The 13585-nt window shown below is 42.9% G+C and overlaps 1 protein-coding gene across 1 annotated transcript; it reads left to right on the top strand.

The window, feature by feature from the left end:
- The first annotated feature begins 275 nt into the window (after positions 1 to 275).
- Positions 276 to 10150, top strand: LOC139181067 (odorant-binding protein-like). Its single transcript, XM_070783814.1, has 7 exons — positions 276 to 383; positions 857 to 996; positions 4565 to 4632; positions 6315 to 6425; positions 8041 to 8142; positions 8356 to 8398; positions 10012 to 10150. The coding sequence occupies exons 1-6, from the start codon at positions 309 to 311 to the stop codon at positions 8373 to 8375; spliced, it is 516 nt and encodes a 171-aa protein (XP_070639915.1). The 5' UTR covers positions 276 to 308; the 3' UTR covers positions 8376 to 8398; positions 10012 to 10150.
- The last annotated feature ends 3435 nt before the right edge of the window (positions 10151 to 13585 follow it).

Genomic DNA, 13585 nt, shown 5'->3' with positions numbered 1-13585 from the left:
TTGTCCCCTTGCAATATTGGATGTACTGCAACTTCTCACTTTAAAGGTCAAATGCCCACATCCACATATGCTTCTCTTAAAACAAATCTCATTATCAAAATGACAGAATGCCGGAAAAGTGTATCTCTGCCAACCAGGATACTGAAGGTGCCTTCCGTTGTAACTGTGATCATATGAGGAACAACCATTGGTTCCTGATGTGTCATGCCAACAGATGCAGGCTATAAAAGTGGCAGCAATTTTCCATCCTCTCCAACCACTGGGACACCCTCAGCTTCTACAGAAGAAGGATCAGGAGAGTCAACAAGATGAAGGCTCTGCTGTTAAGTCTTGTCCTTGGTCTGCTTGCTGCCAGTCAAGGTGATGTGATAGATGCCTCTCAGGTACCAGGGGTATTTGAACATGGTCTAAGCTTGGGAGGAAGTCTTGGCATGTATCCATGTGAGTGTCCCTTTCGAGGTCCAGTCATGTGGATCGCTAAGTCTAGCCATCTCTCTGCAATTCAAAATTCCTGCATTCACTGGCTCTATGCCTGCTGTTTGTGATGTCTGTATCACCTTCGCCATCTATTCATTGGCTCTCATGTATGTTCACTGGTCTTGTAAAAACAGAGGAACATCACATAGGTATTAGACTAGGGCTCTTGCATTTGACAAGATAGCTCAAGCTATCTCAGTAATTTCTCAATTGTTTCCTTTACTTGACTTGAGTTTTCACATGATTCTGTAACTAGGGCTGTGTTCATAAAGATAGGTAACTTCTGCTAAAGTGAAAGGGCAGCGAAACTCCTGAGGGATGATGTCGGGCAGAATTTACAGAGACGGACTAAGATTTCTGAAGGGAATTTTACTTTTAGTTCACAGGAAGATGGTTAACCCATTTTATCGCGGCCGAGAACATAGACAAGATCACCGAGGGCACGCCATTCCACATTTTCATGCGTTACATCGAGTTTGATGAAGAAAATGGCACGATACACTTCCACTTTTACATCAAGTAAGTAAAAATCACCCAGAAGGAAAACACCTATAAGCCCCGACCTAAGGGAGGGTGTGTCTTCCCCTCTGCAGGGAACTCTCTGGGTGATGTTGAGAGCATTATGCCCTGTGCTGTAGGGCTGAGCAGGATCTCTGAGCTGGGGGAGGGGATCAGTCCCTCTTTGAACCTCCAGGGAATGTCCTGAAAACTCTGCTTAGAAGGGGAACCCAGAAGCTCCACTGGCATCAACTCATTAAAGGAAAGAGGGACACGGCAGAGGGAAGAGGCTCGTGTCCTGGAGACCACAGTCCTCACCAGGGGCTTGACCCCTTCCTGCAGAATTTGTAAGAGAGGGTTCCCACTGAGCCCAGATGTGAAGGCGGGGGAGAGCACCCAGAGAGCTCTGCCCTCGGGGCTTCCTCACGGGAGCTTTCATCATCACTGAGTTTCCCAGAGCCGTCAGAGCCCCTAGTGACTTTCCCAAGTGCCTTCCCAGGCTCCTGCCAATGCACGTGACAGGAGTTCGATCCCTGGGTCGGGAAGAGGCCCTGGAGGAGGAAATGGCGACCCCCTCCGGTATTCTTGCCTGGACAATCCCATGGACAGAGATGCCTGGTGGGCTACAGCCCAAGGGGTCGCGAAGAGTCAGAGAGGACTGAGCAACCAAGCACACACATACAGTCCCAAGTACCATTCATAGAATGCTCACTATACCAAAGACGGTTTTCTAAGAACATGCAAGCATGGCAGAAACCAATACAAGCTTGTTCAGCAACTGTCCCCCTCTCTCAAAAGAAAATAAGAAAATGCACAGTCAGCAATGCATTGTGAGAAATAAGAACATTAAGAGAAGAAACAACAACGTGTTTTGTTGCAACCCCTTGAACTGTAGCACGCTAGGCTAGGCTTCCCTGTCCTTCATTATCTCCAGGATCTTGCTCAAACTCATGTCCATTCAGTCAGTTATGCCATCCAACCATTTCCTCCTCTGTGGTCCCCTTCTTCTCCTGCTTTCAATCTTTCCCAGCATCAGGGTCTTTTCCAATGAGTCAGTTCTTCGCATCAGGTGGCCAAAATACTGGAGTTTCAGCTTCAGCATTTAACAGTATACTTGCAATCAAATTAGAACCACCCATACAGGAACAGACTCAAAGACACGTATATCTTATCTCAGGAGAAACAGTTGTCTGTTTTCACTAATTTTTAAAGAACATCTGTTATCATCCTCTTTGCCGTATTTTACAATTTTTGTGTCGTATGTTTAATTTTTCATGTGGCGACTCTTTCTGAAGTCACTTTTGCCTGGAGTAGGAAATGGCAACCCACTCCAATATTCTTGCCTGGAGAATCCCATGGACAGAGGAGTCTGGCAGGCTACAGTCTGCCAAAGAGTTGGGCCAAACTGAGTAATTGAACACACAAAGAAGCATAATTAAATGTGTAATTAAATGCACCTTTGTGGAATGTACAGTTCAATGAGCTTTCACATATGCACAATTGCTTCACCATCTACACATTCGAGATATAAAATTCCAGGCTTCAACTGGTGATTCAGTGCTTAAGAATCCATCTGCCAATGCAGGAGACATGAGCTCCATCTCTGGTCTAGAGGGACCCCACGTGCCCAGGAGCAAGTAAGCCCATGTGCTACAATGACTAAGCCTGTGGGCTATATGCTCTAAAACAAGGGAAGCCACCATAGTGAGAATCCCCGGCACTGCAACTGAAGAGTAATAACCCTTGCCCTTGGCAATAGAGAGAAGCCTGAGTGGCAAGAAGACACAGCACAGTCAAAAAAAAAAACAAACCAGTTTTGTTTTTAAAAAGAAGGACATAAAATTTCTCCAGCACACCTCCTTTTCTTCACTCATCATTAGATGTCTACCCCTGGAGCCACAGGTAAGAAAAGATATGCATATTCTCACCTTTTCTGGCTCTTCATGCAACAAAATTAGGCACTCTGAATCATTTTCCCTGCCTTCCCCCAGTCAGCACAATGTTTTAAACAGTTATTGCAGTGTCTGCATAAGGAGTCAAGTTTTTCAAGCCAAATGAAAGGAGTTTGTCTGCTCAGATAAAATGTTGTGTGTTCGCAGGTACATTGGATAATTGTTGTGTTCCTACTTTGTGGTTGTTTTTCAGTGATTTCAATGCATTCCATTTCCCTAATGACTAAGAAGGCTTCACTGACAGCTCAGTTGGTAAAGAATCCGCCTGCAATGCAGGAGACCTCGGTTCAATTCCTGGGTCAGGAAATCTGCTTGAGAAGAGATAGGCTATGCACTCCAGTATATCTGGGCTTCCCTTGTGGCTCAGCTGGTAAAGAATCTGCCTGCAATGCGGGAGACCTAGCTTTGATCCCTAGGTTGGGAAGATCCGGTGGAGATGGGAAAGGCTACCCACTCCAGTATCCTGACTGGAGAAGTCCATGGATTGTGTACTGCATGGAGTTGCAAAGAGGCAGATACGACTGAGTGACTTGTACTTTCACTTTCAATGACCAGAAGCACTGACCACGCTTTATTGTGGACATTCTTTTCCAAGGTGTCTGTTCAAAGAGTAATCCAGTTTCTGTACTATTATTTCCCTTTTTAGTATTTGTTTTATAGACATTCTTTATATGTGCCAAATACACCTTTCTTCACATACATGTACAGAGGACATATGTGAATTCACTCTTTTGTTACAGAGGTGACAATATATACTAATCATATATTATATACATAAAGTTCTTTGTAATATCATATAAGCACATCATGTGGACTTAAGTGTTTGCTTGTGCTCCTGTCTGTGTGAGTGTGAAATGTGTCTGTATAAGTACATGTGTCTTTCAGATTTAATCCTCATATGGCATTGTGATTGAGGAAGAGTGTGTGTTTGTAGAAAATTAAACTTTTTAAAAATGTTGTGATTTTTGGCTCTCACACTGTCTAATGAAGGCTTCCCTGGTGGCTCTCGTATTGTCTAATAAGGGCTCCCCTGGTGTTTCAGAGAATAAAGAATCTGCCTGTAATGCAGAGGACCCGGATTTGATCCCTGGGTGGGGAAATTCCTCTGGAGAAGGAAATGGCAACCAATTTCAGTCTTCTTGCATGGAGAATCCCATAGGCAGTGGAGAGGCTTGGCAGGCTACAATCCATGGGATCACAGAGAGTCTGACGCAATTGAGTAACAAACACTTTCACTTTCATTGTCTAATGAATCACTGCCTGGGTTGTGACAATGCCCAAGGTTTTGTCATGATGGCTATGCCTCTCTGTTTTCAGAAACTAAAGTTCGCTCTTTTCCTTTTTTCCTAAAATTCTAGATTTCTCCATGTTTATTGGCTTTACACACGACCTGTTTTGAATCTGCAGGCTATTTTCAGAACTACTAATCAGATTTAGTGTGAAGACAAACCATCCTTGCCACTTGAGAGTTACTGGATCTGAGACAACATATTTTGTCTCTTTCGAAGGTCAAAATGTTCACCAGCACTGAGATGATACCGGACACATATTCTTGGGTGTCACAAAGAAAGAATCTTCATTATATGTCAAGTTTTTATTGTCTTAATTAACCAACTTGAATATATTTTGTTTTTAAGGAAGAATGGAGAATGCATAGAAAAATATGTCTCAGGCCTAAAGGAAGAAAACTTTTATGCTGTTGACTGTAAGTATGAATGTTTCACTGTAAAGAGTACGTGCATGTAGAAATCTTGGTCTAAACTTTCTTCAATAACCCCATACACCTGAATTCTACTCCTACTAAAACTCAGAGGTCAGGGACTGGAAAGTCTCCCCTCAGTGGAGTGGTAATCAATGAGACCAGAGCCCGACATCCTAGGGTGTGAAGTTAAGTGGGCCTTAGGAAGTATAATATGAACAACGCTAGTAGAGGTGACAGAATTCAAGCTGAACTCTTTAAAATCCTAAAAGATTATGCTGTTAAAGGGCTGCAAGCAATGAGTCAGCAACTTTTGAAAACTCGGCAGTGGCCACAGAACTGGAAAAGGTGAGTTTCCATTTCAATCCCAAAGAAGGGCAATGACAAAGAATGTTCAAACTACTTCACTGTTGTGGTCAATTCACATGCGAGCAAGGTAGTGCTCAAAATTCTTCAAGCTAGAATTCAGCGGTAGGTGATCTGAGAACTTCCACAAATATAGGCTTGATTTAGAAAAGGCAGATGAACCAGATCAAATTGTCAACATTGAGTGGACCATTGAGGAAGAGAGGCAATTCCAGAAAAAAAAAATTTTTTTTTCTTGCTTCATTGACTATGCTAAGGCCTTTGACTGTGTGGATCACAACAAACTGTGGGAAATTCTTAAAGATATGGCAATACCAGATTACCTGTCATCTGAGAAACCTGTATGTTGATCAGTCAGCAACAGTGAGATGTGGAACAACAGCCTGGTTCAAAATTGGGAGAAGAGTACAATAAGTTAGTATGTACTTTCATGCTGCTTATATAAACTTACATGCAGAGTACATCATGCTAAATGCCAGGCTGGATGAATTATAAGCTGGAATGAACAGACACAGCAGTGGGCTGTGTCATACCCCAGACTGAGGGGCTCGGGAAACACAATCCTTAAAGTGTTCAAAAGGTTGCCTGGCCTGGCGTAGGCACTCAGGAACAGAAGGTGATGAACACAAGGTAGGTTGGTCAAGAGAAATCAATTTTGTGGCTGGGGTAAAAGACATAGAAAGAATTTTAGAACCTGGATTTGATAACACGTTCATGATGTTTTAAAACACTCTCAGGAACTTCCCCGGTGGTCCAGGGAATAAGAATTCTGCCTGCCATGGCAGGAGACATAGGTTCAATTCCTAGTCCGAGAAAATCCCACACGCCATGGGGCATCTAAGCTCATACACCACAACTACTGGTCCTGCAGTCTAGAACCCCCGAGCTGTAAATACTGAAGCCCCTGCACCCCAGAGCCTGTGCTCAGCAACAAGAGAAGCCACGGCAATGAGAAGCCCGCACACCACAGCTAGACTGTACTCCACAGTCACCACAAGTGGAGAAAGCCCACGGGCAGCAGGGAAGACTCAGCAAGTGAAAAAACAAAGCAGAAAAAGAATCTGTGGGGCTCATTAGAACACACGTTCTAGAAAGCATCTTGGTAAGACAGCAAGGAGTGACTGGTTAATGGTAGGAAAAGGTGAGGATGAGGAAGATTCGTTCCTCCTTTCCTTGCCGTGGTTAACGGTAGCATTCTGTGCATGCATGGAGTGAGTGGGTCCATACACGATGGACCGTTCTTCATGCCCGCTGTGTGCCACCACAATCTAACTGACAACAAGTTAAGGCAGGGCTGTTTGTATCTTTTCTCTCTCTCACAGACTCGGGTCACAATGAATTTCAAGTCATTAGTGGGGACAAGAACACTCTCATAACGCATAATCTCAACGTGGATGAAGATGGCAGGGAGACAGAAATGGTGGGATTATTCGGTAGGTACGACATCCTAAAATTACCACTGATATGGTAATGTTACATGTCCACTGACAGGACTTTCATTCAGAATATCAGGAGGTGCTGACAGTATTCAGGGTGTAAGGCCTGCATCTTTATGCTCACCGAATTAAGGATCCTGGAAGGTAATCTACCAAGAAACAGGAGGCCATAGGCTGCAGAATATCACATCATCAGACATTTCAAAATGATTCCTATCTGTTGAAATTTTAAAAATGAGGTTATACTAGAATCATTTTTTAATATTTGATGTTGAATATTGAATATAAAATGTTGAAATATTTAATATTTCAACTAATTTCATCATGGCTATAGTGAGACTGACTTTACTTTATTTTTAAATTTTTATGTATTTTTTAATTGAAGGATAACAGCTTTATTGAATTGTTTGAATTTATTGAATTTCTGTCAAACATCAATATGAATCAGCCATAGGTATACATGTGCTTCTGTGAAAGCTGCTCAGTCGTGACTGATTCTTTATGACCCCATGGACTATACAGAACATGGAATTCTTCAGGCCAGAATACTGGAGTGGGTAGCCTTTCCCTTCTCCAGGGTATCTTCCCAACTCAGGGATCAAACCCAGGTCTCCCGCATTGCATGAGGAATCTTTACCAGCAGAGCTGCAAGGGAAGCCCATAGTTATACATATGTCCCCTCCCTTTGCAACCTCCCTCCCATCTCCCTCCCCATCCCACCCCTCTAGGTTGATACAGAGCCCCTGTTGGAGTTCCCTGAGATATACAGCAATTTCCTATTTTCTATCTATTTTACATATGGTCATGTACGTTTCCATGTCACTCTCTCCATACGTCTCACAGTCTCCTCCCCTCTCCCCATGAACACAAGTCTGTTCTCTATGACTGTTTTTCCACTGATGCCCTGAAAATAAGTTCATTATCAGTACCATCTTTCTAGATTCCTTATATATGCAGATTCTATGTGTATGTTTTATACAATATCAGTTTTCTGATGTACTCTAAGTCTTGGAACAGATGCTTACAAGATAAATCTTTGTCCTTTGCCATGTTTCAAATGCATTCTTTTTACCAACACTGACATCACTCCCTCAAGTAAACATGCAGAGCATTGAGAACTGTGTGTGTCATGGGGACAACAGGTGTCTATTTCAGAAAAGGTTATCGGGTAGAACGGTAGGTTCACGAAAGAGTAAATCACCCCTAGGATTAAGTGCAAAGTGGTGAATGTGTCCGTGGAAGGGGAGAAGCGTGTTTCCTATTAGCTGGGTCTAGAAATAGATATGAGTGGCAGGTACATATATGAGGAAGCTGTGAGAAGCAAGTAGGTTCCGTATTAGGATGAACTCAGCCCCAATTTCTTGGAGATGCTGGCAAGTCTTTGCCATCCAGCTCCTGATGCTGAGGTGTAGGGTGTCCTACTCACCAAGTTGGACTGGGGTCAATTCTTAAGACAAAAAGCATACGTCTGTGTCGTGGCAACCGTTTGAAGGTCTTAGATTATACAAGTGAACATCTGATTGGCACGTTCCATTGCTTGTTCTGTAGATTCAGGAATATCCAAGGGTTCCCGGGGGTCAAAAATTCTTCTTTTTGCACGGTGATTTTACAGGTCTATCAGATGTTGTTGATCCGAATCGCATAGAAGAGTTCAAAAACGTGGTGAGAGAAAAAGGGATTCCAGAAGAAAATATCCGGAATTTCATCTACAATGGTAACGGAATTATACTTTTTTCCCCTACCATACCATTCACCTGGTATGTAAGTATCAGGAAACAAATCAACTTATTCAAAATGTCTTCTTGCACAAGAAATCTCTTTTAAGATCCATTATTTTAAAAAAAGGAAGAAAGAACGAAACGTTGGCGATGCTGGGAATGTTAGTAATCGGTGGCTGTTTTATTTCTCCAATTTTGTTTTTCCCCAGACAACTGTCCACGGGAGTGAGAAGCTGTGACTCTGACTCCTTTGTAAGTAAACGTGGTCCATTATTAACAGTGACTCCTCCAGATGAAGCAATAAGGACACACTGTTATTTAATGTGCGTGAAATGTTTGTCCCAACAATTTAAACATGTTAAAAACGAATTTTTTTGTTCCGTAATTTTGCTGCTCTTGAGCCATATTAAATTGCAAACAGTTTGGTTTATTAACGCTGAGCAGCTGTGGTGAGAAAGTCTTCTCCTGCAGGAATTTTGCAGACCAGAATCATCAGAGAGAAGCAGGAATCCACATGAGTAGGTGGAAACTGTTAGTGTTCCCAATCCGTCCTGAACTTGCAGTTGTCCCCACACAAACCTCCTCTGGGAGAATCGGTATTAAAGAAAGCCCTGCTCGAAGCAGGGCTTCCCTGATAACTCAGTTGGTATAGAATCTGGCTGCAATGCAGGAGAACCCGGTTCAAATCCTGAGTCACGAAGATCTGCTGGAGACGAGAAAGGCTACCCACTCCAGTATTCTTGGGCTTCCCTTGTGGCTCAGCTGGGGAGACCTGGGTTTGATTCCTGGGTTGGGAAGATGCCTTGGAAAAGGGAAAAGTTTCTCCAGTATTCTTGCCTGGAGCATCTCCATGGACAGAGGAACCTGGTGGGCTCTAGTGCATGGGGTCACGAAGAGTTGGACACGACTGAGTAACTTTCACTTTCGCATAGATACCACTTCTGCTTGGATTCTGAAACACGACACGGATGAACTTTTTTACCAAACAGAAACAGACTCACAGACATGGAGAACAGACTTGTGGTTGCCAAGTGGGAGGGGGTTGGGAAGAGAAGGACTGGGAGACTTGAGGTTGAAAAGTGAAAGTGAAAGAAAGGTTTGTTGCTCAGTCATGTTGGGCTTTCTGCGACCCCATGGTACTTAACCCTCCAAGCTCCTCTGTCCATGGGATTCTCCAGGCAAAAATCCTGGCGTGGGTCCATTCCCTTCTATACAGGATCTTACGAACACAGGGTTCAAACCTGGGGTCCCCTGACTTGCAGGCAGATCCGTAACGTCTGAGAAGTTTGGGGTTAGTAGATGGAAACTATTATATACAGGATGGATAGAGAACAGGGTCCAACTGCATAGCACAGTGGACTATACTCAATACTCTATAAAACCTAAATGGGAAAAGAATCTGAAAGAGAATAGATACTAACCTTGTATGTATAATCACTTGGCTGTACACCTGAAATTAAGGCAATGTTGATAACCAGCTGTGCTCTAATACTAAAAAAAGTAAAAAAAAAAAAAAAATTCTTAAGGACCCAAAAGACAAAAGTTGCAGGGTTAGAGTTGTCTGCTCCAAATATAGAGCCTGAACATCTTTAGATGAAGCACCACCATGTACATGCATTGTGAAATCATAACTCATAGAATCAATCTGAAATGGGAAATCTCCAACCATATGTACATCCTGGGGACAATTCCACAGGGAACCTGCCGTCACAGAAATGTGCAGTGTTGAGGTCCACCTGGAATTGGATATTGGATCAGCTACCAACTCCCTGTTCCCTGGATAGCCTACTGAGGCTCACCCCTGTCAACCGTCACACAGTTGACTCAACTAAACCTTTGGTTCTCTTTTATTCACCTATATAAAGAGTCACTGAGACCAGGCACGTCCTCTTGTCCATGGAATCAAGATCAACAACACGAAGACGACTTGCCTGGTTCCTGGTTAACATGATCCTGCTCTCTTCACACTCACACTCCTTCTCCCATCTCATCGCTCCTTGTCACTAAATCATGTCCTGGTTTGTGTTATTTGATTGCTGAGGGTTTAAATAAATGGTAAATATCTGCCCTGCACATGCATGTCTGTGCAAAAGTCACCTCATTTAAAACACACAAATGTCCACGTTAAGTGTCCAGGAAACTGTGCCTTTCATAGGACAGGTGTGCATCAGAGACAATCTTTATGAAGGTTTGGTAGACATGCCCTCAGGTGTCCAGGGAAGAGGGAGAAACTAGACTAAAGCATCGTGGGGCAGAGTTATGGATCCTCCACCGTACAGGCTTCTCTGATGGCTCAGATGGTAAAGAGTCTGCCTGCAATGCAGACGACCCAAGTTCTATCCTTGGGTGAGGAAGATCCTCTGGAAGAGGAAATGGTAACGCACTCCAATATTTCCTGCAGAATGCTATGGACAGAGGAGCCTGGTTGGCTACAATCCATAGGATCATAAAGAGTTTGACAGGCCTGAGCAACTAACACTTTCACTTTCAGTCTACTGTATGGAAGGGGACAGTCTGATCAAGAGAAATTCCCTAACATGCATCTTATTCATCCCCAAGAAAGGAATGTACATTCCACTCATGAAGGCCTATGCACGGAAAGCACAGGATGATATTACTGCTCAGTTCAGTTCAGTTCAGTTGCTCCGTTGTATGTGACCCTTTGCGAATCCAAGAATCGCAGCACACCAGGCCTCCCTGTCCATCACCAACTCCCGGATTTTCCCAAACTCATGTTCATTGAGTCGGTGATGCCATCCAGCCCTCTAATCCTCTGTTGTCCTCTTCTCCTCCTGCCCCCAATCCCTCCCAGCATCAGGGTCTTTTCCAATGAGTCAACTCTTCGCATGAGGTGGCCAAAGTACTGGAGTTTCTGCTTCAATATCAGTCCTTCCAATGAACACCCAGGACTGATCTCCTTTAGGATGGACTGGTTGGATCTCCTTGCAGTCCAAGGGACTCTCAAGAGTCTTCTCCAACACCACAGTTCAAAAGCATCAATTCTTAGGCACTCAGCTTTCTTTACAGTCCAACTCTCACATCCATACATGACCACTGGAAAAAACCATAGCACTGACTAGATGGACCTATGTTGGCACAGTAATGACTCTGCTTTTTAATATGCTATTTAGGTTGGTCATAACTTTCCTTCCAAGGAGTAAGCATCTTTTAATTTCATGGCTGCAATCACCATCTGCAGTGATTTTGGAGCCCCCCAAAAATAACGTCTGACACTGTTTCCACTGTTTCCCCATTTCCCATGAAGTGATGGGACCAGATGCTATGATCTTAGTTTTATGAATGTTAAGCTTTAAGCCAGGTTTTTCCACTCTCTTCTTTCACTTTCATCAAGAGGCTTTTTAGTTCCTCTTCATTTTATGCCATAAGGGTGGTGTCATCTACATATCTGAGGTTATTGATATTTCTCCTGGCAATCTTGATTCTAGCTTGTGTTTCTTCCAGCCCAGCATTCCTCATGATGTACTCTGCACAGAAGTTAAATAAGCAGGGTGACAATATACAGCCTTGATGTACTCTTTTCCTATTTGGAACCAGTCTTTTGTTCCATGTCCAGTTCTAACTGTTGCTTCCTGACCTGCATATAGGTTTTTCAAGAGGCAGGTCAGGCGGTCTTGTATTCCCACCTCTTTCAGTATATTCACAGTTTATTGTGATCCACATTGTCAAAAGCTTTGGCATAGTCAATAAAACAGAAATAGATGTTTTTCTGGAACTCTCTTGCTTTTTTGATGATCCAGCGGATGTTGGCAACTTGATCTCTGGTTCCTCTGACTTGTCTAAAACCAGTTTGAACATCTGCAAGTTCACGGTTCACGTATTGCTGAAGCCTGGTCTGGAGAATTTTGAGCTTTACTTTACTAGAGTGTGAGATGAGTGCATTTGTGCGGTAGTTTGAGCATTCTTTGGCATTGCCTTTTTGGGATTGGAATGAAAACTGACCTTTTCCAGTCCTGTGGCCACTGCTTAGTTTTCCACATTTGCTGGCATATTGAGTGCAGCACTTTCACAGCATGATCTTTCAGGATTTGAAATAGCTCAACTGGAATTCCATCACCTCCACTAGCTTTGTTCTCATGATGCTTCCTAAGGCCCACGTGAGTTCACATTCCAGGATGTCTGGCTCTAGGTGAGTGATCCCACCACTGTGATTATCTGGGTCATGAAGATCTTTTTTGTACAGTTCTTCTGTGTATTCTTGTCACCTCTGCTTAATATCTTCTGCTTCAATTAGGGCCATACCATTTCTGTCCTTTATCGAGCCCATCTTTGCATGAAATATTCCCTTGCTATCTCTAATTTTCTTGAACAGATCTCTAGTCTTTCCCATTCTATTGTTTTCCTCTATTTCTTTGCATTGATCGCTCAGGAAGGCTTTTTATCACTCCTTGCTATTCTTTGGAACTCTGCATTCAGATGCTTATATCTTTCCTTTTCTCCTTTGCTTTTCTCGTCTCTTCTTTTCACAGCTATTTGTAAGGCGTCCTTAGACAGCCATTTTGCTTTTTTCACTTCTTTTTCTTGGGGATGGTCTTGAACTCTGTCTGGCATACAATGTCATGAACCTCTGTCCATTGTTATTCAGGCACTCTGTCTATCAGATCTAGTCCCTTAAATCTATTTCTCACTTCCACTGTATAGTCGTTAGGGATTTGATTTAGGTCATATCTGAATGGTCTAGTGGTTTCCCTACTTTCTTCATTTTAAGTCTCAATTTTGTAATAAAGAATTCATGATCTGAGCCTCAGTGAGCTCACAGTCTTGATTTATTTATTTATTTATTTATTTTTGCTAACTGCATAGAGTTTCTCTATCTTTGGCCTCAAAGAATATAATCAGTCTGATTTCGGTGTTGACCATCTGATTATGTCCATGTGTAGAGTCTTCTCATGTTGTTGTAAGAGGGTGTTTTCTACGACCAGTGCATTCTCTTGGCAGAACTCCATTAACTTTTCCTTGCTTCATTCTGTACTCCAAGGCCAAATTTGCCTGTTACCCCAGGTGTTTTGTGACTTTCTACTTTGCCTTCCAGGCTCTACAATGAAAAGGACATCTTTTTACGGTGTTAGTTCCAGAAAGTCTTGTAGGTCTTCACGGAACTGTTCAACTTCAGCTTCTTCTGCATTACTGGTCTGGGCATAGACTTGGATTACCGTGATATTGAATAGTTTGTCGTGGAAATGAACAGAGATCATTCTGTCATTTTTGAGACTGCATCCAAGTACTGCATTTCATATTCTTGTTGACTATGATGGCTGCTCCTTTTCTTCTAAGGGATTTTTGCCCACAGTAGTAGATATCATGGTCATCTGAGTTAAATTCACTCAATCCAGTCTATTTTAGTTTGCTGGTTCCTAAATTGTCGACCTTCACTCTTGCCACCTCCTGTTTGATCACTTCCAATGTACCTGATTCGTGGAA

Source organism: Bos indicus, chromosome X (assembly GCF_029378745.1).
Source record: "Bos indicus isolate NIAB-ARS_2022 breed Sahiwal x Tharparkar chromosome X, NIAB-ARS_B.indTharparkar_mat_pri_1.0, whole genome shotgun sequence".
In the NCBI taxonomy this organism is placed as follows: domain Eukaryota; kingdom Metazoa; phylum Chordata; class Mammalia; order Artiodactyla; family Bovidae; genus Bos; species Bos indicus.
The sequence above is the reverse complement of the archived record's forward strand: the minus strand, read 5'-3'. Positions and strand labels throughout refer to the sequence as shown.